General features: G+C 32.6%; 5 protein-coding genes across 6 annotated transcripts; 1 reads left to right on the forward strand and 4 right to left on the reverse strand.

Annotated features, from left to right (window-relative positions):
- Window positions 1–1,859: 1,859 nt before the first annotated feature.
- Window positions 1,860–9,187, forward strand: LOC139087037 (uncharacterized). Of its 2 annotated transcripts, XM_070635726.1 has the most exons (6): window positions 1,860–1,983; window positions 7,248–7,340; window positions 7,411–7,465; window positions 7,529–7,542; window positions 7,594–8,396; window positions 8,556–9,187. In XM_070635726.1, the coding sequence occupies exons 1-6, from the start codon at window positions 1,896–1,898 to the stop codon at window positions 8,847–8,849; spliced, it is 1,347 nt and encodes a 448-aa protein (XP_070491827.1). In that variant the 5' UTR covers window positions 1,860–1,895; the 3' UTR covers window positions 8,850–9,187. The 2 variants fall into 2 exon arrangements, with proteins under 2 accessions (XP_070491827.1, XP_070491826.1); XM_070635725.1 differs by having other exon boundaries at window positions 7,529–8,396; window positions 8,556–9,186.
- Tdrd3 (Tudor domain containing 3) lies at window positions 2,892–6,907 on the reverse strand. The gene is made up of 6 exons (XM_070635674.1): window positions 6,814–6,907; window positions 6,656–6,734; window positions 6,352–6,597; window positions 6,011–6,152; window positions 3,788–5,949; window positions 2,892–3,687 (listed from the first exon to the last, which is right to left on the reverse strand). The coding sequence occupies exons 1-6, from the start codon at window positions 6,849–6,851 to the stop codon at window positions 3,400–3,402; spliced, it is 2,955 nt and encodes a 984-aa protein (XP_070491775.1). The 5' UTR covers window positions 6,852–6,907; the 3' UTR covers window positions 2,892–3,399.
- Lnpk (zinc-ribbon metal-binding protein lunapark) lies at window positions 8,921–11,303 on the reverse strand. The gene is made up of 5 exons (XM_070635727.1): window positions 11,144–11,303; window positions 10,844–11,076; window positions 10,194–10,747; window positions 9,945–10,127; window positions 8,921–9,886 (listed from the first exon to the last, which is right to left on the reverse strand). The coding sequence occupies exons 1-5, from the start codon at window positions 11,174–11,176 to the stop codon at window positions 9,708–9,710; spliced, it is 1,182 nt and encodes a 393-aa protein (XP_070491828.1). The 5' UTR covers window positions 11,177–11,303; the 3' UTR covers window positions 8,921–9,707.
- Window positions 11,304–11,763: 460 nt separating this feature from the next.
- On the reverse strand, window positions 11,764–12,903 carry LOC139086966 (cuticle protein 1-like). The gene is made up of 3 exons (XM_070635631.1): window positions 12,772–12,903; window positions 12,515–12,598; window positions 11,764–12,352 (listed from the first exon to the last, which is right to left on the reverse strand). Exons 1-3 carry the CDS (start codon window positions 12,781–12,783, stop codon window positions 11,948–11,950), a joined length of 501 nt encoding a protein of 166 aa, XP_070491732.1. The 5' UTR covers window positions 12,784–12,903; the 3' UTR covers window positions 11,764–11,947.
- A 3,060-nt stretch (window positions 12,904–15,963) lies between these two features.
- LOC139086968 (cuticle protein 1-like) lies at window positions 15,964–17,105 on the reverse strand. The gene is made up of 3 exons (XM_070635633.1): window positions 16,974–17,105; window positions 16,714–16,797; window positions 15,964–16,551 (listed from the first exon to the last, which is right to left on the reverse strand). Exons 1-3 carry the CDS (start codon window positions 16,983–16,985, stop codon window positions 16,147–16,149), a joined length of 501 nt encoding a protein of 166 aa, XP_070491734.1. The 5' UTR covers window positions 16,986–17,105; the 3' UTR covers window positions 15,964–16,146.
- Between the last annotated feature and the right edge of the window lie 7,914 nt (window positions 17,106–25,019).

Genomic DNA, 25,019 nt, shown 5'->3' on the forward strand with positions numbered 1-25,019 from the left:
ATAAAAGGAGCAAGTCTATAATAGAATAATAATGAAATTGTGGAAAAATTAAGTAGAATCATGCATGAAAGTTGAATTCATTTTCTTTATCGAAAATACAATTCAATCTTGAATTTATTGAGTAAATGACAAGTGTTTTGCAAAAGAGTCTATAGCTTTATTTGAGCAAGTGTTTCTCATTATTTATGGTTTTGTAATATTTTTCAATAAATTATTCATGTTTAGCACGAAATTAATTTAAGAACTAGATCAGAGTTTAATTAAAAATTCAGCTTTAAGTTAATACATTGTACTTAACAATATGTAGAATCTAAGAATTAATATTAAAGGAACAGTTTAGTATTATACGTTATTCAATCAAATTGTAGGTAGGAATGCAAAATACTTTCGATTAGAGCTCGAAGCCTACTTCAATTTTGTATTGAAAAGTCGACTAAACTCCGTATGAAATTCAAGTCAAGATCTGATTTTGATCGGGTGTAGGACATTTGCCCACTGACACTTGCCCACTGGTACATTAGCCCACTGACATTAGCCCACTGGTACATTAGCCCACTGGTACATATGCCCACTGGTACATAAGCCCACCGGTACATTAGCCCACTGGTACATTAGCCAGATACCTATCTTACAGCTCTAGATTTATGTATTGAGAATAGGCACACAGTATCCAGTCATCAAGATAATCATGATATATTTTTTAAAAAATATATAATGTAGACACCTAAACAAAAAAATAAATAAATATAAAAAAAAATATTTTTTCAAATTTTTTCCACTAGTTACTATATGAACCAATGGGCATATGTACCAGTGGGCATATGAACCAGTGGGCTTATGTACCAGTGGGCATATGCATCAGTGGGCATATGTACCTGTGGGCTTATGTACCAGTGGGCAAATGTACCGGTGGGCTTATGTACCAATGGGCATATGTACCGGTGGGCATATGCATCAGTGGGCATATGTACCAGTGGGCTTATGTACCAATGGGCATATGTACCGGTGGGCTAATGTACCAGTGGGCAAATGTACCGGTGGGCTTATGTACCAGTGGGCATATGTACCGGTGGGCTAATGTACCAGTGGGAAAATGTCAGTGGGCTAATGAACAGTGGGCAAATGTACAGTGGGATTTTGTCGGTAACCCATTTTGATCATAATAGTTATCAATTAAACTATTGCATGTTTATGTAGGATCAAGCATAGAATTTTCAAATCTTAATTAACAGTGAACAGCAATGAGCATAACCCGAGCAGCATAATGCAAAACGCATTTTTTACAGAATGAATCGATATCCGTCACGGTGCCGTTATGACAATTTTGCGTCTAACTATTAATTCGGTAACGTATCGACGAACTAGCGAATGCGTTGTGCTGTTCCAGAAGGTTACGTATTATTTTCAGGTTCATTCTATCCAGTTGAATCAATATTTCATTCGTAAAACTATCTTATAGCTCTCGTTTCTATTATGTGTAGGGTTTTCAATCCCGTACAATTACATACATTTTGATCCCGGGATTGAAAACCTCAATTATGTGTGTTCCGCAGTCTCTCATTTAAGAGAATATTAAAGCTCTCGCGTCTAGCTCCATTCGCAGCAAGTTGCTTTATCGAATTTTTCAATCATTTCACATTCTTCTGTGTCTTCTAAACGACAACTCTGAGAATTTCATGACGAATCATGACCAAGGGTAAATAAAACAATGCAATCAGCAATAATATGTATGCGTAAAGTACTCATTGAGCTATAAACCACAGTATTTAAGAAGCCGCCGGTCATAAAAGAACTAAATTTTAATAATCAGTAATTCTTAAGAATGAAGTATCGACGGAAACTGTGTTAGAAGAGTGATGAGCAACTGTGTGTAGCCAAAAATTTGTAAAATTGCCATGAACCGTATGCAGAGTGCGGTTTCGGTCGAGACTTTAGACCAAGGTGTGCCGCAAAATATAAAAGGTTGCCCCACTGTGTTAGAAGGTTAGCATAACTATAGCATCCCACTGTTCTAGAACAAGATTCTAAATCCTATTCACACCTCAACATAATCAAAATCCATAGATCCAAGATTAATGAAAAACATCATAAACCGCCGAAAATATAAGATTAATTATAATAGCTACTAAATACACGATTATTGCACAAATTTGCCAAAAATAAAAAATCGCACATTACAAAGCCCACACATCCATTCAATTCAATTCCAACCTCAACATCCAAGAAGAAAAGCATTCGCATTAGCTAAACCATTTCGTATTTATATATCCATATATACATAAATTTTTAAGAGAAATAAAAAATCATTGTTATTGCGACTTACTCTTTCTTCACGTATATTCCAAAAGCAATGGCACGCGAGCAAATCAGGCATTATAATTTCATCATAAAAGGCATCTCAGTAATTTACTTTTGTAGCTTCTGGGTATGCAAAAGAGTTTAAAAATTGAGTTTTAATGTGATGAATCCTAACAGTCAAAGAGCATGCTCTCAGGAGATTGGTACTTAGGGAGATCAATGGAGCTTGATATCTAGGAAGACCTAGGGAGCTTGGTACCTAGGAAGACCTAGGGATCTTGGTAGCTAGAGAGTTACCTTAGGTATACTGGATGAGCACGTAGCTAACAGCTTGCTCTGCTCATCGGCGTAGCCAGGGGGGAGATGATGGTGTGTATTGGGGACACGGGTCCCGCATCCAAAAATTGAAAAACCGTTTATTTTGTAACGTATTTTTAATTTTTAAATTTTTTGTTCGTTTCTTTTAAAAATTCAAAAATTAACGGTCGTTTAAATTTTCAGGCTATTCCTGTGTCGTGAGTGTAGCTATCTGTTTGCTCTTGTCTTGAGAGCACGCTCTTTGCCTGTTAGGGGAAAGGACAGAGACACAAGTCTTTTATATTTTTGGTCAAATGACTTTATTTATGGTTTTTCCTTTTTCTTTGATTTTACACAAAAAAAGTAAAATTAAGCATCATAAACAAAATCACCTTCCAGCGATTTTGTTGCAAAAAAAAATAATAATATTATTAATAAAAGAATTTTTTATCATATCTGAACCAATATGATGCCGTTTAGTGATAACTTTAAGGTAAAACATTGGATTTTTTTTTATAATTTTTTTAATATTATTAAATGGAAAGTGTAAAGAACTCTTCTCGTGTGTCTAGATGTGTGTTTGTGTGTGAAGTGAATCTATTTAATGCTTTTGGTTTTTCCGACGCTTTTATTATAAAAAAAATGAGAGAAGTAAATTGAGAGGAACGATGACAATCGACCGTGTCTCAACAATTCGTCGCAATACAATTTAACAAACTTTTCCTTTTTAAAAAAAGGAATAAAAAAAGTAAAAGAAGTCTGAGACAAGACCAATTGTCGTTTCCAATTCGACTCAAAAAAAATTTAATTTCTTCTTGGATTCTTGCCAGCTGCTTTATATGGCATGCCTTGTTGACTATGATAGTTATGTTGTTGGGGCGGAGGTTGCATTTTTTGTTGAGATGTAATGCGATATGAGCCCATTTGTGGTGGCTGAACAAAGTTGGTTATGGGCTGTGGCGGTGTTGGACATGTTGGGACTGATATTAATGGCACACAATCACTCTTACGAACTTCCTCAGCATTACCATATTCGGTGAAGAGAACAACAAATGTTGAGTCGCTATTGCCAGTAATTTTTGCGTTGTAGAACTGATTTTTTTATGGGACAAAGAACAAAATTTAAATGGAATCAAATATTTAACCTTACATGCCCAACTAACTCTATAAACTAGACATTAATTCTACTCACCTTTCCATCTTCCCAGTATTTAGCCAAACATAAATCACCAATTTTCAACTGTTGGGGTGGTGGAACTTGCTGAATTGGCGGTGGCTGAACACTTTGCATTATAATTTGTCCAGGATAAGTAATGGGAGCAGCATGATAGACAGTTGGTGGTGGATTAGAAGTTGTCAAAACAGTGGGTTGTGCCATAGCATGCATAACTTGATGCTGTACGAATGGTTGAGGTGGTGGCTGTATAGAATGCATAGTCGGAGGCTGATTTGGTGCGTTTTGTGGAACAGCATTACCCGAAAATGGTGGTGGTGGACCTTTAATTGTTTGCTGAGAGATCACTGGTACAGGAATTGGAACTTGTTGAGGTGTTGGCTGTTGTGCTGGTGGTGGTGGTTGTTGTTGCTGCTGTTGTTGTTGTTGTTGTTGTTGCCAAGATTGTGGCATATTTCCTGGAATATTTTTCGTCTTCAAAGCATTTTTAGCTTGTTCATTTCCTTCCTTACTTTGAAAACCAACAATCGGATAGTTTGACTGTGACGTTTTAGAGTAATTTTGCTTCGTCTCATTGGTACTAACCAATGGTGGATAGGAACTCGATTTTGACTCATATGATGAATCGTACGATTTATATGACTGCTGTTGATGATGATTTCCTTTAATATTCATCTTTTCCATTGACTCAACAATATTCCTCTGAGGTTTTTGATACATATCATTAGAATGTGATTGATGTTGATGATGGGACATGTTTGATGAATTATTATGTGATGGACCATTATTGGATCTCGGTGGTTTGTCATATTTGGAATTGTAATTACTGCTATTAGCACCAGATGATGAATAATTATTATAATCTTTATTATAATCCTTGTTATAATCTTTATGGTAATCCTTGTTATAATCTTTGTGGTAATCCTTGTTGTAATCTTTTGACGGATTTTTTCCACCATCCCTGTTATTATAATCGGGTTTGTTGCCATTATATTCAGGCTTATGACTTCCATAATCATGCTTCTGTCCACTGTAATCTGACTTTTGTCCACTGTAATCAGGCTTATTTCCACTGTATTGAGGCTTATTTCCACTATAATCTGACTTTTGGCCACTATATTCAGGCTTATGTCCACTATACTTGCCTTTACTGCTTCCTGAATTATCGTAAGAATTATGCGAATTTTGACCATTATTAGCAGCATTCGACGATGAAGAATGCGACGAAGGCTTTTGACTTCCTGAATGGGACGTTTTTGAGTAAGCATTTGAAGACGATGTATTTGGTTTTGATGAATAATTGCTTGATTGGTACGATGAATGATGTTGGGATTGATATTTAGAGTCCCTATCTCTGTCTCTTTGACCACCGTCACGCGAATCTTTATGTCTGTAATCTTTATAATCTCGAGTGTTCTCCTTTGAACTGCTCTCCTGATTACGGTAGTCATTATTACGCGCATTATATGAATTCTTTTGATAATTTTGACTAGATTTCTGTTCATTTGATGAAGAATACTGAGACCATTGCTGAGATTTATTGGAATTCTCCTTGTCGTGCTTACGAAAGCTTGATGATATGTTATTCTCAAATCGCTCATTATTACTATTACTATTATTGTTATGAGCGTATGACGAAGATTTGGCAGTATTTGTATTTGTAGTAGTACTTGTCGTTTCTGGAATTTTATTTTCAAGAAAGTCAAAAAGAGAGACACCAGTCGATGGCTTAGATGGTGGAGGTTCTGAACTATTATTTCCACCCTTTCCACTGCCTCTTTTGTTAGTATAATCTCTTGAACTTTCACGAGTTTCATATTCATTGGAATTTGCACGCTGTTGCCTTTCATCACGTCTTTTGAGATTACTTAATGCTTTTTCAACATTATTTTTCGCATATTTCAATGCGACAGTTGCCTGCTCTTCCGAATATCCTTTATCCATTATTTTTTGAACATTCGAGTCAACAAGAGTCTTATTTCCACCACCAAAGGTCTTACGAGTCGCAGCTTTTGATGCTTCCGCAATAGCATCTTGACGTTGAGCATTAAATTCGGAATTTTCTTCGGCTTCTTTTTGCTTATTTTGTTGTAGACTTTTGAAGCTTCTATCATTAGGGAGATTCTGTTGAATTTTTTGACCAAATGGAATGAATGGTGGCGCCGTTCCACTTCTATTACCTATTTTGCACAATTTTTAATTAGTACCGAACTAATATATATGTATGCACTTGATACTTACCCTTCATTTGAGTCGCAAGAGATCTGGATATTTCCCACTTTGATACCAACGATTCGACATAACCACCCAAAATGTCCATGTTTTTTGGCGTTAACAATAATTGACCATTTGCGAATTTAAGTTGCTTGATTTTGAGGGAAATCTAAAATGGGAAAAATTTATTAAAATTTTCACTCTAATTAAGTAAAATGATAAAAATGTGACATAAAAAAAATGTGGGTTGCTAGACATAATAAAGCAAGTCGGATGATGTAAGAAAGGAATGAAAAAGGAACAAGGTCAATGACATCAAAAAAAGGAGAGAAAAAAAAGGACTTTTAATGTTTGTTTCTTCTTATTACCTTTGTGCCAGGTCGTGTCTCTAATGTTAAGGCAGTCTGTTCCATTTCAATTGCTGAATAAGTATTTTGTCCATCAGTCAATTGTAATTTCATTAATTTAGGAGCAGTTTTAGACATCTCATTGGATTTTGGTGCGGATATATTTCGTAGTTTGAGAATTTGCAGCACAACCAAATCATGTTCAATATTTTCGAGTTTTCCTTTGTGCAAATCACTTATTCCAGCTCCAATTTCACGGAGATCACGCTAAAAACATTACATTTCCTCATTATGCACTTTTCATTAATTAAATTCATTTACTTACATCTAACAACACTTTTGAAATATTCTTTCTAGCAGAGCCATTTAAATCGATTGTTTTCAGGCCGGATTCGCTTAAAATCCTAGAAAATGTAATTAAATTACGTGCATTGTTAGCTTTCTTGATCGGATATCACTTAATTATAGCTAATAAATACTTACCAGCCTTCCTTTTTTAAAAAATCTAATTCCTCGTTCATTTTTTATTTAAAATATTTTTTTTCCGTAAAACAAACAAGTAACTTCTCTGTTGACGGTGTGACTTGAAAGCGCATTTTTCTTGCGCAAGTACAAAATTCAGACATTAATATGTGTTGCTGTTCTGCTTATCAAAAGAAAGTTTACAGTACTTCAGGAAGTTAATTTTACCATTTTCAGGACTTTTCTAAAGTCATAGACAAGCGGACAAAGTGTGAATTCTATTTTCATCATCAAAAGATGCAAATAAAATTGTTTCGCAATGATGTGTCGTTTTTGCACGGAAATATATTCTGACAAAATTTAAAAATTTCAAAAACCGTTGACTTAAATTTCAATTTTTCATGAAATTTTTAAACAAAATTAGCTCAACATGAAATCATTATGTTTTCTTAAAGATTGCGACAATTTTAATGGAGAATTTGATTGTATATTACATTATTCAAAGATCCTTAACGAAGCTCAACAAAAGATTATCATGCATTACAAAGGTAAGTTAAGTTAATCAAATTTTTTAATTTTTTAAACTAAAATATATTTTTATCAAAACAAAACATCCAGCGATGAGATCCAGAATGGAGGAAATTATGAATGATAATGTCAAATTTGAGGAAGTGTATGTTAATTAAATTTAATTAGCTAATGCTTGATACTGGTATTAATCTGTGATTCATTTTAGCGCCAAAAAGAAATGTAAGAATCAATTTGATGCAATTTATAGTCTAATTAAAAATCGTGTTGAAGGTACAAATTCATTAGATGGATCTGAAAGTTCATCATCAAGTCTAGGAAGTCGAAACAGTTCTCAAAGTACTGTAAAGAGAGCTTCTGGATCTGGAACTGGAAAAGAAAATTCACCAACGAAAAAGACAAGATCTAGGATCAGTAGAGCCAGTAAGGAATCATCGAAGGATATAAGCATTGACTCTAAGCCATCAAAAGAGAAACGGACTAAACAAACAAAGCTGCAATTTTTCAAAACTTCATCAGCTAAAAAACGACGTCCACAAGACGTCATGGACGATGATGAGGATTTGACTTATTGTGAGGAATTAGAACGCGGCCTAATAAATGCGAAAGATACAACCGCAAATACGTCCATAAAAGATACTCCAGATATATTTGATTTTGGAACTCCTGAGAATCTTCTATGTAGAAAGCCTAAAGAAAAGACATCAACTGCTGTTAAGAATTCAAAGGAACTGACTCCGCAGAAATTGTTTAGTGATGTAAAGATCAAGACCGAAAAAAATGACGACAGCAGTTTTAGAGCCATCCCAACACCCTTGTCACCTGAATTATTCTTTTCCGATTTAAGCAATAGCAATAACAGTGTTATTTTTATTGAACCACCGGAAAAGGAAATCATATCCATATCTGACCGTACTTATAATCCAACGCATGACTTACTGCAAAAAATTCAAAAGGAAATTAAAGTATCACGCAGATGTAAACTATTTGAAGATTCCAATCCGATTCCAACACCGCCAAAAATGCCTATTGAGGAACGCGAGCTGTATGAGGGAGAGTGTATGGATTGTCAAGTTGTAAGTACTCTATTGCTTAGCTCTAGATGCATGTTTCATATCCAAATGACCAAACAATTAATTTTAATCCAGGGATTTAATTTTTAATCCTGAGATTTAACTTAAACCCGATTATTTGCTTCATACTTATTGATCAATCAATCATTCATTTCTTGACAGTTCTATGACAACATTGCTGAAAAGAAAAGCTTATCTGAAGCCAATACTGAAATCAACAATTGTCCAATTAAATGTGATGGATGGAAAGAACGATGCAAAAAACTGCGGAAAGACGACAATTCACGGAAGAATGGAATGGTCATAATTAAGTGCAACAGTAAATTTGCCCGGCGCAGAAAGGAGGAAGCAATCAATGATACGGCACCAGGAATTTGGGATTTAGAAGTTGAGCCTCGTAAAAGCAAGCCGCTATTTAGAAAAGGCAATGAAAACTACGAGACACCCGACCTCTGAAACATAATAGCTTTAAAGTACTTTCAAGTTCAAGTTTCACTTTTACGTAATCAGCGCATTTAAAAAAGTCGTTTATGATTTTTTGTTGCTTGTTATTTTCTAAAAATAAGTTTTTTTTTCTCTCTTTTTCCTAAGTTTCTTTGCATTTTCAACACACAACAGCACACTTTTAAAGTCCAATCAAAAGAAGAAAAAAACAAAAACAAAAGAAAAAATTTTGTGATAAAATTATAATTATTTTTGTTCAATTCCCGAACACACCAAAAATTGATAATAAAGGAATTCTTTTCTTGGCAATAATTATGAATAAATAGGGACTTTTGCAATATTGAATTATTAAAATAAACAGTAACAAAAATGGTTTCATTCATGGCACGACAATATTTGATATTTTGAATATTTCTTGAAAAAACATTCAATTTTCCCAGAAAAATCAGGGATTCATTTTAAAATTATCCGAAAATTTCATGCAACCAAAAAAACATTTAAAAAATTTAACGGCTTTTATGATTTCAAAATTTAACGGTTTCCAGAAATTTAAAATTTTACCAAGCGTAAAAAATTCAAATTTCAACCGTTAATTTTAAAAAAAAAGTCGTTAAAAGTCATATAATTTGATACAAATTTTAATGCATACTCAAATATATCGAATCTTGCCGTACCTTGAATGATATTTAATATGTATTCATAAAATTATTAACAATCTGTTTTTTCCTCTTTGTTTCTCTTATACGACTAATTTAATTGGCCGCACGAGAAGTCCTAATTAGGTTTATCATTAAAAATTTTACTGGATAACAAGAACTGATTCTCAAGAAAGAAAATAAGTCTTTTAATTTGCCATGCAATGCTTTCGAGTTATTCGAGCTTTTTCTCAATGTCTTGTCTTTCGGGCTTATCAATAAATTCAATTTCGTCGCCTATTGACTCAATTTCCAATTCGTCGTTCTGTTCTTGTTCTTCTGACTCCACAATTTGTTTGGGTTCAGTTTCTGTGACATTTTGTAATTTCCGCTTTGAAATTTCATTGTCTGTGTCTAAAAAGAATAGTTTTTATTTTAATGTAAATGATATTATAATGTAAATAATACATACCAGAACAACTGCTTGAGTCAGACGATGATGGACTTTGAATGTTGAATGAAGGTTGCGATGGCTGTAAAGCTAATTCTGACGATAATCTTGGCGCAATTGGTCTAAGTTTTTTAGCTGGATTAAAGAAATTGCAAAATGCACATCGAAAGGCAGCATATTCATATTCTTCTTGGAGTGCCATACCTATTAACAACATTCCAATTTAGTCATACTGTGTTAATTAAACGATAAATAATAAAAATTAATTACCATTATGCTTAAAGCACTGCTGACAGATCATGGCAAATCTATTTGTTGGACCGTCGCCTATTAAGTAATCGACCATTTTATCCACAACCGATTTCTGACTATTATCAATAATTGGATATGGCGTTCGTTTCATTCCTCGAATAACGGCTGCGGAAGAAGGAATCATAGCGAGTGTGCGATTTGGATCCATTTGTGGTGTTTGTTGAGCATTCATTCTTTGTTGTAAAATATTTCGATGAACTAATTGTCTTGCTGCTACTGGGGTTTTAAAATTTCCGCCTACGGACGGTGTCATGTTTGTGCTGGTATTAACCATAACTTTTGAGATATTTTCTGGAGGCGATGCTGACGATTGACGCGATGGAGTTGAAAATGATCTATCGTTGGCATTGCCAAATCTTTGTAATATCTCGACTGCGTCCTTGTATGTTTCCTTTGTCTTAACATGATCAAGTAATTCTCTCTTTTCAGACCTAAGCTCGGCTAATTCCTCTGCATTTGAATTTACCTTTCTTTGATAATAGTATGCGACTAGATTTTTAAGAAGAAAAATACTAAAGCGCGAAAAAAAATGGAAAGGAGATAAGTGAATTAGTAATAAACATGGTGAAAGTTCAAAAATTCATTGTGGTATATTATGATATACTTACAATGCAGGCAATGAAATAATCGGAATCGAATAAACTACTCGTTTCTCTAGTGTTTTTGGCAGAAATGCAAAATAAAATACTAAAAATGCGATTACTGACGTTCCTAATCCATACAACAGAACATTTCCAACAAATCTTCTCTGCTTTAATTGATATAGGTCTGAAAATTCCTCTATTTCTTTTATTTTTAACTCGATTGCTTCCAATTTTTCATAAGTACTTTTTTCTCTCTTCTAAAAATATAACATAACATAATCAATGTCAATTTTTAAGTGCTCAAATCAAACACGAATAGCTTACCCTTTTAAATAATCGCGAAATCATGGAACCCATTTCTCCGCCAACTAACTAATAACGAAAAATTTAGTTTAATTAAATTGAACAAGTCATCAAGTTAAAAAAAATTTGATTTGAATCAAACAAGTTTTAAATTCACGGTATTTATCAGTTTCTTTAGCGCACTTGTATATTGTATTACTTCTTTCCTCATTCACTGTCTGATGATCACTGATTTATTATATTTTTTATATTTATGAACAAGCTGCTAAAAAAGTAAGCTGTGAAAATCTGTTTTCAAAATTTAACGAATATTTGAATTCAAATATTTTTCTAAAGCAACGCTTCAAATTAACAGCAGATTTCATAAATATCGTTAAAATTCTAATAAATTAATTTCATTTCATTAGGAAATCCACTACTTGAAGATTAATGATGATATATTTCTAAGCCACTTGTTTATTTACAAACATAGACAAACTATACGTGTTGGATTTCAATTGTTGCGCAAAAATGCTGCTAAGATCTATGCGTCATCGGCTGTGCTGCATGAGAATATTCAAAATTACGTGGTTTAACGGAATCAACATGTGTTTGGCTGTAAAATAGCATTGAGCAAGGTTTTAACAGTAAAAAGCAAAAAGTAGTTTTTGATTAAAATGTGAGACATTTCTTTTTTATTTGTGTCTTTCATACATCTTAATATGCTGAGTATTGAAGGTCTTTGACGGTTGGAAATGTAATATTGGGAAATAATGTAGAATCTAAACTTATTATTTTCAATATCAAAAATGTTGTTTGTATAATTTCAAAGTATCTAATAGCTGTTTAACATTCTGGGTAGTTTGGGCAGGTGTGAGCTGAAACTCCAGCTGGGTAGAGTCTTTCAGTGAATCCTGGGAGTGGAGCAACATGATGAGCGTGATGTCCTGGAAGAACTGGAGTTGGGCAGTATGGGAAGTTTGGGCATTTTGCTGGGTCAACTCCAGCTGGGTATTTGGCGGCAGCTTTTGGTGCAACTGGTTCAACATGGTTCCATTGTGGAGCAGCGTTCCATTGTGGTGCTGGTGCGTTCCATTGTGGAGCTGGTTGGTTCCAGTGAGCAGCTGGTTGATCCCAGTGGTTGTATGCTGGAGCTGGTTTGTTCCAGTGAGCAGCTGGTTGATCCCAATGGTTGTATGCTGGTGCTGGAGCGTGGAGGGCAGCGTTATCACAGATTGGGAATCCAGGGCACTTTAATTAAGAAATTATTTAGTTATTAATTATTGCAATTTTCTACTTCCATTATTAAGTCATTCAAGCACTAAACACTTTGCACTGCTTAATATTTTTTGCATGTTTGTTTTTTGAAAGCACAAGCACTTGAGTAATTAAAAATTAGATAATTATAATTACTTTTGCTGGATCTACTCCGGCGGGGTATTTGGCAGCTTGCTGTGGGGCTGAGAATGCAACAGCGAAGAGAGTTACGAATGTCACCTGAGGATATTAATATTATCACATATTAGATTATCACAAACTAATTATTCCTTTTTGATTAATTGCTTTAATTATTTTAAATATTTTTTTCTATTTCTTTAAATAAACACTAGATATAATCCACAAAGTGTATCCAAATTGATTAAGGAATGCTGTAGAACCAGAAAACTCACCAACTTGAACATTTTTGATAATTGAAAGGATAAATTAAATATTGGACTATTATAAGAATTATAAAACTTCCAACTGTAATGTGAAAAGCTAGACTGATTTAACAAATTCAATTCGCATGCTTTTATACAAGCTTGTTGCTGCATGCTCTCAAACTCCACACCCTATACGAAAACAATTTTTTTTGTTTTTGTTCTCTCACCAATTTTGACTTCGTATGTATTTCCAATTGAACAGCATTTGAACTTGACTCTTTCTTTCTGTCAAAGGCAGCTTAAGGATGCAGACGTATTCTTAATGAAAATAATAAATTATTTAAAATTTTAAAACTTGATTTTATCTAGGAATTAATTGTAGTTCCAATTGAATTGGAATAAAATAAGATCAAGTTGGCGTTAAAGTTCGATCATAAATTTAATTTTCTGCAAACTTTGCTGTCAACTTTGAGAAGATATTGCAAATTAATTCAATTCAAAGTTCTTGGCACAAAAAAATGTTTCATTTTGTAAATCGAAATTTCAAAAATTTTGCATTATTAAAAACTGCTTATTAGACACCCATAAATTTAGCTGTCATCGCATTATGGAGACAATATTTCATTTTGTTAATTAAACATTGAATTCAATTAAAAGCTTTGGATCTCGAAAAGATTTTGTAACGTAAATTTAACATTTAAGTCAGTTGCTCAAAATTGAGCAAATAATTTCATACTTTTGAACCCCTTTTTTTGAAACTCACTTTGGGGCCGTTCACTTATTACGTTTGATTTTTAGGGGGGAGGGGGGGTCTAGGATTTTGTAACAGCCTCAACCAATTTTTTTTTTGTAATGACATTTTGTAACGAGAGGGGAGGGGGTTCTAGAAATTCGTTTTTTTGCGTACCCTGAATTTACGTTATAAGCCACTACCCTGAGAAATTTGATTCTGGAAAAAATTTTGTATCCGTTAATAAGCCACTACCAAAAGTCATTAATTAAACTATATAAAATAATTTTTCCGATTTTAAATGACATATTCGCATATTAACAATCAGTAAGGACTAGAAGAAATTAATAGTTTTCAAGATTTCCATGAAAATTTTCGATTTTTCTTCATTTGTTTACATTTCTTTACTAAGCCACTACTCTCACTATTAAGAAGCCTTTTTTTGCGATTTTGAAAACTTTTTTCTTCCGATAAGCCACTGGCTTATAACGTAAATTCAGGGTAACGTAATAAGTGAACGGCCCCTTTGTGATAATTTGTTGCAAATATAACATCACAAAATATTTTATTAAGTTAAATTAAATAATTTTAAGGTTCAGAATTATATTTGACAACATTCGGAAAATAGATAATGCTCAGCAGGTGAGGAGATTTGCAATTTTGTTACGAAATACAACAAAATTGGAAACAATTTTTCAAAATTGCGCTTAAAAGGAATTTAAAAATTAGGAAAATACAAAGTTTTTCCTGTCAAGTCCCATTTATTCAGGAAGTTACAATACAATCAGTTCCAATGTAGTGTACAAAAGTCATCTCCGGTGAATTTTCAGCAATCATATCTTTCTTATTCCTAACTACATCAATCATGAACCGATCATCCATCTCACGTTGCCTATTTCTTTATTCCCGTTAAACTGCCTCACTTATTAATGAAGCAAATCCAAAACGGAATCAGTAAAGAAGCAGATTACGCTTTCTCGGACCAATTCAAACTTGCTTCTTTACTTGCATGCTTACAGTTTAGTGTTAAATGCAAGATTTGTTAAGAACAAAAGACTTGCATTTCTTCAATTTTCAAATGTACTTTATAGTTCTTCCGAGGATGCAAATCTATTGATAAAAATTCTAAAAATCAAACTTGTTGAAATTATTCATACACTTACGTTATGCATATTTGGAAAAATGTTAAAAACTTAATTTTCGAAAAAGCAATTTAATAATACATATTTGCATTATGAAACGTTGTGAATATTTAAAATTGGCCAAAAGCATAAAATGCGATATTGAAATTGAAAGTATTTAAAAATTATCACATTGATTGTGATAAATGTAAACTTCGTATATGTTTTAAGTCTTGCAAGATTGACAACTTTGTTGCAAAAGTATCCAGCTTAGTTGAAATAAATACATCAAAATTATTATTAGATTAAGCTTCACGCCTCTTAAAATCTAACGATATCAGTTCCCATATTCATATAAACAGCAACTGCACCCTCGTTGCAAGCTACAACCCTCGCAGCAATTTAGAATGGATTTAGTAGAAATCTGGTCGGGAATTTCCCTTATCTGCACTATAATAAAGCAGTTGATTGTCTGGTTGATAAAATAGGTAAATCGCTTGGCTCAAATTTGGTATGTTAACTTGAATGTCGTTGGTTCGAATCAAGCCATTTCCAAATTTGTTCTTTTTCGGAAGTTTAGATACTTCGACTGCTTAATGTATGAGATCAAGTGTAATTTGAAACTGGGTAACGTTGGATTAAGGAACGGGTCAGAAACATGAAATGTAGCGAGAAATGAAGGGACAAGAGCTACTAGATTACCTAATGATTGGAATGTGGATAGAACTAACTTGAAAAGTGTCACGTAATATGCTAATAGCCGTCGAAACGAGAGTCTAAATTTATTTGAAACCTTGACTTGAAAAATTGTTAATTTAATCCTACATATCAATGTAGGAATTATTATATTGGCAAAATTTTGAAAATTTGAATTGAATTCAGCAGTTCCATCTCACTATTAGATTAGTACATCGATGTCCAAATAAAAAAATTTCAAAACTTATGGTTAATTCTAAAATATTTCTATTTCTTTACAAAATTAAACCACATTCTTAATAAGCACTACGTTTTGCTTTTCTTAAATATTGATTTCTAAAACCATTCCCATCGGCATATATTGAAATGTTGCCACCATGCTGACAAAACGGCATTAAACTTAGAACTAGATTTCATAAAGTTGAATCGACTCCGAGGTTCTTCTGTTTAGAACCAAGTGACATCCTACACGTGATAACAACCAAATTTGGCACACTTGATTCAAAATAAGCCGCTGCGTCGTTGCCGTGATGACGACATTTAAAGGCGGGTCAATCGGGAATAAAATTTAAACTTTCTCATAATTTTATCCTAATAAAAACTTCCTCCGCAAATATTGAGCGCTATAAAAAATTAGCTGTAATTAATAAGCAATAAACAAAAGTCATAAAATAGTTTTTGATCAAAATGTGAGACATTTCTTTTTTTATTTGTCTTTCATACATCTTAATATGCTGAGTATTGAAGGTCTTTGACGGTTGGAAATGTAATATTGGGAAATAATGTAGAATCTAAACTTATTATTTTCAATATCAAAAATGCTTTTTGTATAATTTCAAAGTATCTAATAGCTGTTTAACATTCTGGGTAGTTTGGGCAGGTGTGAGCTGAAACTCCAGCTGGGTAGAGTCTTTCAGTGAATCCTGGGAGTGGAGCAACGTGATGAGCGTGGTGTCCTGGAAGAACTGGAGTTGGGCAGTATGGGAAGTTTGGGCATTTTGCTGGGTCAACTCCAGCTGGGTATTTGGCGGCAGCTTTTGGTGCAACTGGTTCAACATGGTTCCATTGTGGAGCAGCGTTCCATTGTGGGGCTGGTGCGTTCCATTGTGGAGCTGGTTGGTTCCAGTGAGCAGCTGGTTGATCCCAGTGGTTGTATGCTGGAGCTGGTTTGTTCCAGTGAGCAGCTGGTTGATCCCAATGGTTGTATGCTGGTGCTGGAGCGTGGAGGGCAGCGTTATCACAGATTGGGAATCCAGGGCACTTTAATTAAGAAATTATTTGTTATTAATTATTGCAATTTTTTACTTCCATTATTAAGTCTTTCAAGCACTAAAACACTTTGCACTGCTTAATATTTTTTGCATGTTTGTTTTTTGAAAGCACAAGCACTTGAGTAATTAAAAATTAGATAATTATAATTACTTTTGCTGGATCTACTCCGGCGGGGTATTTGGCAGCTTGCTGTGGGGCTGAGAATGCAACAGCGAAGAGAGTTACGAATGTCACCTGAGGATATTAATATTATCACATATTAGATTATCACAAACTAATTATTCCTTTTTGATTAATTGCTTTAATTATTTTAAATCTCGTTTTTTTCTATTTCTTTAAATAAACACTAGATATAATCCACAAAGTGTATCCAAATTGATTAAGGAATGTTGTAGAACCAGAAAACTCACCAACTTGAACATTTTTGATAATTGAAAGGATAAATTAAATATTGGACTATTATAAGAATTATAAAACTTCCAACTGTAATGTGAAAAGCTAGACTGATTTAACAAATTCAATTCGCATGCTTTTATACAAGCTTGTTGCTGCATGCTCTCAAACTCCACACCCTATACGAAAACAATTTTTTTTTTGTTTTTGTTCTCTCACCGATTCTGTCTTATTGTCGTCTTACTAACTTAGAGGCTATAAAGGGGGAGAAAAAAAAAGTTGTATTTTCTTCTCATGCTACCTATCTTATTCAATTTAGAGCAACTATCTGTGAATATAGGAGTCACCACACATATCAATGGATTACCTATATACGAGCAATGAATAAAACTGGATATATCATAGCATATATGAGAGCTTTTGTTTATGCATGTATTTACCTTTAAAAACTTGCTGATTGCCCTTGTATTGCGATCGGTGCTCCGGAAAATAAAAATTAGTTTACCGCGCGCTCAACTTTTGCTTTCATCTAATCAGAATTTTTTTAATTTATTTACTTCTAGTCTTATTTTCCTTTTTAGAAGCGTACATATTTTACTAAAATATTCTGGGATTGTCCACATGACATGGTCATTCGGATTATTAATAGAATTATTGAAATCATTAAAGAGATAAATGGAATAAGATATCAGGAACAATATGGTTAGTTGTGATTTCTGAAATATGTTGTGATTTTATGAGGAAATGCTTGTTGTTATGCTTAATTAAGCCCATTAGGCACGTAATATATGCTCTGTTATGAATATAAATGAAGACATTAGAATCCATAAGATTAAGAATTCAAGATTGATTTATTGTTGAAATTCATAAATCCAGACTGATGAATTACATTATGCTCAGCTGTTGCTTGAACTCTTGTTTACAACTTGAAATCGCTGTAAATCCAGTTCACAATATAGTTGTAAAAAATTCATTCAAATTCTTGTGTATTTAATAAGATATTCATGTAAGATATATTTCTTTGCAAAGGCTTAAACATTATTTTCAATAATAATAATAGCCTAGCTTCTTACCACGATGGAATTCTTAGTGCATTGAGAAAACTGAAGTTAATATTTATTTTATTTTCTAACAATCGGTGTCATTTCTGGTGTAGGTATAATATATTTTCCTTTATATTATAAATTATAAAACTCATTTCATTATTAGATGAAGCTACTTTCGCCATAAATAAATTGCTATAAGCTGAAAATAATAAAATTAATTGGCATTTGATAAATTCATGGTATTAATCCGAATAATCTTAATGTTCCAATAAACGCGATTTTATTTGCTGAAAATATTGTAATTAATAAACTGTAATACCTGCTTTATTAAGTGAATGCATTAATTTTTATTCCCCAAATTCCTAAGTTTTTAATGGTTTTGCACATGTTTCAAGCTAATTTTAAGTTGTTAGTTCTGATATGAAGTGTTATGTTAATTGATAGTTCCTAGACAATTTAATAAGACGTCTATATTGTCTGATAAACAATGCAGAAATAAAATGATTTGCAAAACTTGGCAAATTACAGGACAAAAACTACGAATTTGTCGTTTACAAATAAATTGCAGTAACACCCCTTCGACCACACTTCAAAAACAAAATTGCCGTTATAAATTATGCAAATTCATTCTTTTGTATTAACAAATTAACATGTTAAACAAGCAAAAAATGAGTAAGCATTTTAGTAAGTACATCTATATAAATAATCCTTACACATAAATTAACAAATTAGAGTTTATCTGATTTATATTAAAGAATTAATAACCATTAATTTTAAAATATGCATAAAAGATCTCTTGTATCAAGATCATGCGAAATTATGCATAAAATAGGCAAAGAAAATAAGCCATGCTTTGTTCGGTACAACATAAAGGAATCTTATGCTTTTAAAATTTCAAGTGTATTTAAACACAACACTTAAAAGCATTCAACCACTCAACAAAAAAGGAACAAGAGAAGTAACATACACGATCCCATTATGAGGAGTCGTTGACAAATGACGTCCAGTTTTAAGGGAGTGGGGAGGAGGCAAAGGCTGGAGTCAATTTGAATTTGGTTTGGCCCGTTAAAAACTGGTTGGATTTTGTACGAAATTCTATACTTCACAAGAGTTAGCAGAAATAATTTCATATAAAATTTCGGATCAATTTAAACCAAATATTTATAAGATCAAGCTGGCTTCGACATCTGGATTCAAAGCATATTCCAAACTAGCAACACACATCATTTATGAACGATCCCCAAAAGTGCACCATATACACAATTAGCATAGAACTTTAGATCAAAGATAAATGTTAATTCAAAAAAAAAACTATTCAATAGTTATTGAGTAGTTTTCAGAATTCCATAAAGCTTAACATAGTTACATGCCTATTTCTTTTCTCTCACGAATCGAGTCGCAGAGTCATAGAGGGTTGAAAAATTGAAAAGCCATGACTTGCTCAATTTAAAACATGAAAAACAAATTGAGGAATTTAATAAAATGTACATTTACATGAATTACAGCATATATATTATGACATCATCATCATTTTTAGTCACAAAAAGTTATATCCAACGGCTAAGTGGAGACACAAAACAAAACTGCAAGACAGCTAAAATTTCATCACTACTGACTGCAGCAAATGCAAAAATATTGTTAAAATAAAAATGCCAATTGATTTATTACGCGCGAGACATAAAAGGAGAAATAGAAGTTGAAAATTGTGAGAGAAAAGCTAATGAAGAAAGCTCTGGATGTGGATAACATGAGCGCATTTGTGATAGAAGAGATTAACTCTTAAGAATCAGAAGATTTTCTGTCAGATGTTAAAAAGAAGCTTCATCATTTAGAGCGATCAGATATTTGACATGCTCGCTGACTGCTATGAAGCTACGAATCACATAAGTGGTTTCAAAGCAGAGTATAATCTGAGGCTGATTACTCTGGAATGAGCGTGGTATGGTGCAGTGCACGACTTAACCCTCCTAAGGTCCGAATCGAACTACTACTGGAGAAATAATCCTCTGGGATAAATAACTATATGTCGACAAATCTGCCAGTGTAAGTATAAGGCTTTTGTAGCCTAGTAGTTAGGTAACAGCCAGGAAACCAAATATCCTTTTATGACGAGGTAGTCGAAAAGCTCATCTACAAAATCTCTCAATCATTCTATCATAGAGTGTTGTAGATACAACAAGGATTCACACAATGTTGACGACATTTTACAATATATACAGCAACAAAAAAATCATAAATTAGAAACAGCAATGAAAGCATAAGCAAGAAAACCAATTGAGCCACCTATATCTTTACCTTGTTAAATTGTAATAACACATATCAATATGTGCTATATTTAGCTCTATTTCTTAATTGTAGCCTGCTTATATATAATTTTGTGCTGTAATAATTATTCAAAGTTGGAACTTAATGATTGTAATAAAGCATAATCAAAATCATAACTAATTCAATTAAGATGTTGTTAGTCAATCTTAAAAATAAACCGGAAAGACAGGTTAGCCACGTGTAACATGAGATTGATATAGGTCAGTATGGGATGATTTGTGTTGCCAAAATATTTTGTTATTGGTTGGATGTGATGCATGTGGAATACAATTAGAATTCAAATTAGCTGACCATTATACCCGAGCAGCACAATGAGGCGAAACATATTTTTGGCGGGAAAATGAGACCAAATCAGTCGTCATGATGTCGTCAAGGCAGCTTTGATCTTAGCGCCAATGCAGTGACAACAGTTGCAAATACGTTGCGTTGCCCGGATATATTTTCTAAGCTACAATCTTATAGAATGCATGCTGCAATTACAGCAATAATCCTCATCTCATGATCTACTCAGCATAACAACAAAGTAACTTTCCACTATAAAAATCACGACAAAAAAAGTATCAGGAAACGCACACACCAGACAAAGCGGGCGTGAAATTGCTTATTACTAATTGAAAACTTGCACAAAAAAAAAAAGCAAAAGAGATTAAGTGCGCGCCAATCTAAGCAGCACTATGAATTAATTGAATTGATTCATAATATGAATGAAAATAAATGTCTACATTTCTATTCAGGCACTCATTGACATTATGTGTTGAGGGCGTACACAACAAATTGAAGTTTGCTACAAAGCATACCGTTTAGCATAATCAAATGTAAAGTTCATTAACACTTTTTCTTAAGGCACAACTTCCATAGTGTGTAAACACATTACAATTTCCAATATTATTAATAATTTTGATTTATTTCAATCATTCACGAGACTGCAGCCGTCAATAAAAAAAAAACAAGTTTTTGTTGGTGTTATGCCCGAGACCTTCAAAGGAATTAGATGTATTAATAGTGACAAAAACAGTTGTCAATACACACTCTAATAGAGTTACATTAATTGCTCTATTTAAGACTGACTAAACTAATCATTAGCTGATTGAAAGCTTGGAAAAGTATAATTTACTAATTTATTATTATAAAAATTTTTTGTCGCATTTTTACATGCTACCGGGATTTAGTTTTTTCACTTCTGTTGATATATTGGCATGCATGTTGTTTACTTTACTTTTTACTATATTAAAGCTTCTGTGGCGTTTTACAATGTTGTCTAAAAAAGACAGCACACAGAGCACTTAAAATATATTGTTAATCACGTTTTTATGATTTAATGTGAAACATTAATGTTAAGGCATTTAAAAAAAATATATTTAATAGCTTTATGACCAATAATGATCAGTAAAGGGAGAGAGCGAGAAGAAATAATTCATCGACCTTTGAACTTCATTCGTACACAGAACATGCAGGGAGGCGTTTTTAAATGATGTCTTGCATTTTTGTAAGGTATGTAGATGCTCGCATATTGCAAGTTCTGCATACTTGGAATTAGGGTCACTTAGATTAATTTCGGAACTGCTAATATGTGCAGTGCAATCCAATTGAAAGGGAATTGATTCTGCCTGCTTATTCTATTCATCCAAATTTCATGCCCATGCGAAAACATGCGCATGTTTAATTCGCATGTATTCGCATATAAATGAACCCTACTGTACACCTTCACCAGGGCCTTATATGAAGGTTTCCCAAGAAGAAACTGCATATACCCAAATTTTGAACCAATATATACATTTATGGACATCATTTACATCCGACCCTCAAAAGCACAATCCGATACGCTCTGTGCATGAATGGCGTTTTCACGAAAATTGCATTTGTCAATGCAGAAATTCTTGGAAAAAAAAATAAATATAAAGATTAAAAATTATAGCTAACACACACGAGTGTACAAGAAACAAATAATAATGTCCATGAAGGCTAACAATGCAAATTCTGCAAGAAATAATAAAATAAAAATTTTATATAGAAAAATTGAATAAAATTATTTTGAAAATAGATCATGCAATGAATGAATGGAGCGCAATATGTACCACAACATTGTTTTATTGGCGGTTACGAGTGTGATTTCAATTTTTTTTGTTCGGAAGCTTCCGTGGTTATTTTTTGGGGGGACTTAATTAATTTCACGCGGTGATTTTTTTTTTTTTGGATGCAGGTATAAAAATTCCTATGAAATGGAATTAGAAGCTTGATATATTTTGATGCATTCCATTATGTTCAAGGTTAGCATATGGTTTTGAGGGTTATTGGGCTTTGTATATTGATCAGTAATTAAAAATAATGAAAACATCAACGATTCTTTGAGATTCAAAATTGTAACGGCTTTCTAAAATTTGAAAACAATACAATATGAAGTGATGCTTCAAAGTTCAAAATGAATTTTTGGACATTTAAAATTGTAACGGCTTTCTAAAATTTGAAAACAATACAATATGAAGCTATGCTTCAAAGTTCAAAATGAATTTTTGGAAATTTAAAGTTTAAAAATCAGACGAAAATTAAAACGACTTTCTAAAATTTAAAAATTGAACTTATAACTTTAAAAGCTCTGCTTCAAAGTTCAAAACTAATTTTGTAAATTTGAATTTTAAAAATCAGTTAAAAACTAAACATCTTTTCTTTAGAGAAATTACTACTTTAATTGCATTTATTTGCAAGAAATCAGCCTCGAAAAACTTTATGAAGCTTTCTAAACCAACTCATCATCGCATTCCAAGCATTATAACTTTCGGAATCATATTAGTGATAACGAAATACCCATCCAGTCAATTAAAAAATGAATTTAACGCCCCATCTGTTTCGTAAAATTGCTCAAAAATGATACAAATAAAAATGAGAGAGAGAATAAAGCAATAAATGGGTGCAAAAAACATGTTTGCAATTCCCATGCACCCAATTCTATATTTAAAACTAAAATATCTATCTCTCTATGTTATTATTATTATTATTCAAAAAAGACTAATGTATGTCCAAGAAATGAATTTCAAGTTCGACAAGAATTCAACCAAACATCGTCGTCGTCGTCGTCGTCGTCGTTCGTTCGACATTGCAAATAATAACAATTACTTGACGTTGTAAAAAAAAAAAATATTTCTTATTTTCTCAACTATTGGATAATATTAATAATGTAGTGTAAGGTTTTTAAAATCGTTTATTAACTGTTAGTAAGTAACTTAGCAGTATAATTTATGCACATGGGAAGTTTAAGGAAAAAAAAAAATTAAGAAGAAATAAATACCATGCACATTAATTTGAATTAAGTCAGTTGGAAATAACTCGGCAATATTATAATAAAAGGCATGCATATCTAAATACACAATTCATATGGGAATGCATAGATTTTGAGTAAAAAAGTGTCAGGCACAATCTAATTTTTTTATTTAATTCTTTATAATTTCCTAAACGGGTGCGCTTTTTTTTTGTTTATTTTTCCTGATAATGCTAATGTTACTTCACCTTAATCGCACATTTTATGCTCAATATTTCTTCATTCTCTCTGCTCTATTCATGTCGAAATTGTTTAATATATATTTCTGACTTATTTATATTGCCGCATGCTTTGCATCGTTGAGGTATGGGAGAATGAGATCTTGAAATTGAATGTTTACAGTCATAATAATAAAATGTTATAATAAATTTAAAGAAAAATTGTAAACGAGACGCATTTCCATCGAAAAATATTCGCAGAATGACATAAGCCTTATTTGATCACATTTTTTATTAATGTTTTAATGGTTTTAAAGCTGAGAAAAATGTAAAGTAATTGATGTAAATTATGTGTAATTTTAATTTAGACATGATCTTGCTTCTGTTTGCTGCTACATTAAGAACGAGTTCTGATTGGCAGTTATTTAACGATTTAAAAATGAATTTTGAAGCGAAAAATGATGCGAAATTTTAAACATCAAAATTCCGGTAAAATTCAACTTCGAAGAATACGTTAGAAAGCGTTTGAGAAAAATTTCAGTTTTGAAGCCAAAAAGATGCGAAAATTCAAATTCCAAAATTCCGTTAGATTTTCAAATTTGAAGAATCCGTTGAATTCCAATAGAAATAGATTATCTACATATCCTTGAGATAACTTACAACGAACGTTAAGTTCACGGTTTCCATAAACAAGACAAGCTGCATAAGCAAATAACATAGAATTTCAATAATCACATACTTAAGTAGTAAAAACAAATAGGATTTCCAGCTTAAAGCGTGAAGCACGCAGTTGATATAAATGAATTTACAAGCATTTTTTCGCATAAATGAAAATGAGGAAGTCATAACTTACAGATATTAATGCTTGAACTTCAAAATGTTGCTACAGCACAGTCACTTTTATTATGCGTCAATAATCTCTCAATAAAAAATTTATCCGCAGCAAGTGCAACAATCCATATTTGAATGGCAGGCAATATGTGCCAGAAAATCAGTTCAATTTGAAACAAAACAAGAGAAATCCAATTTTAATGTCATTCAAATTCGATCGAAGAGATTAGGACTGACAATTCAATTCGTGCCTTTGAAAAATTGTAATTGAAATAAAAAAAATTTCAACTTTCATGTTCGTAATATTTTTTTTTTGCAACATTTATGTGACACTTTCAAGTTCATTGATATTAATCATTCAGGCTGCAAACATTTTTCTCTCCTCATATT

The sequence above is a fragment of the Chironomus tepperi genome, unplaced genomic scaffold (genome assembly GCF_022539635.2).
Source record: "Chironomus tepperi strain 1889 unplaced genomic scaffold, CSIRO-AGI_Ctep_v1 contig_93, whole genome shotgun sequence".
Classification (NCBI taxonomy): Eukaryota; Metazoa; Arthropoda; class Insecta; order Diptera; family Chironomidae; genus Chironomus; species Chironomus tepperi.

Excerpts from the sequence above, each read along its gene's own strand:
- LOC139087037 (XM_070635725.1), top strand. The coding sequence starts at position 1,896 with ATGAACCGTATGCAGAGTGCGGTTTCGGTCGAGACTTTAGACCAAGGT. Across the intron at positions 7,466-7,528 it reads AATGTCAAATTTGAGGAAGT|CGCCAAAAAGAAATGTAAGA; the intron begins GTATGTTAATTA and ends GATTCATTTTAG. Across the intron at positions 8,397-8,555 it reads AGTGTATGGATTGTCAAGTT|TTCTATGACAACATTGCTGA; the intron begins GTAAGTACTCTA and ends ATTTCTTGACAG.
- Tdrd3 (XM_070635674.1), bottom strand. The coding sequence starts at position 6,851 with ATGAACGAGGAATTAGATTTTTTAAAAAAGGAAGGCTG. Across the intron at positions 6,735-6,813 it reads TTTTTAAAAAAGGAAGGCTG|GATTTTAAGCGAATCCGGCC; the intron begins GTAAGTATTTAT and ends TACATTTTCTAG. Across the intron at positions 3,688-3,787 it reads AATACTGGGAAGATGGAAAG|TTCTACAACGCAAAAATTAC; the intron begins GTGAGTAGAATT and ends TAAAAAAATCAG.
- Lnpk (XM_070635727.1), bottom strand. The coding sequence starts at position 11,176 with ATGGGTTCCATGATTTCGCGATTATTTAAAAGG. Across the intron at positions 10,128-10,193 it reads GCAGTGCTTTAAGCATAATG|GTATGGCACTCCAAGAAGAA; the intron begins GTAATTAATTTT and ends TGTTGTTAATAG. Across the intron at positions 9,887-9,944 it reads TGACTCAAGCAGTTGTTCTG|ACACAGACAATGAAATTTCA; the intron begins GTATGTATTATT and ends TATTCTTTTTAG.
- LOC139086966 (XM_070635631.1), bottom strand. Across the intron at positions 12,353-12,514 it reads CCGGAGTAGATCCAGCAAAA|TGCCCTGGATTCCCAATCTG; the intron begins GTAATTATAATT and ends TCTTAATTAAAG.
- LOC139086968 (XM_070635633.1), bottom strand. Across the intron at positions 16,552-16,713 it reads CCGGAGTAGATCCAGCAAAA|TGCCCTGGATTCCCAATCTG; the intron begins GTAATTATAATT and ends TCTTAATTAAAG.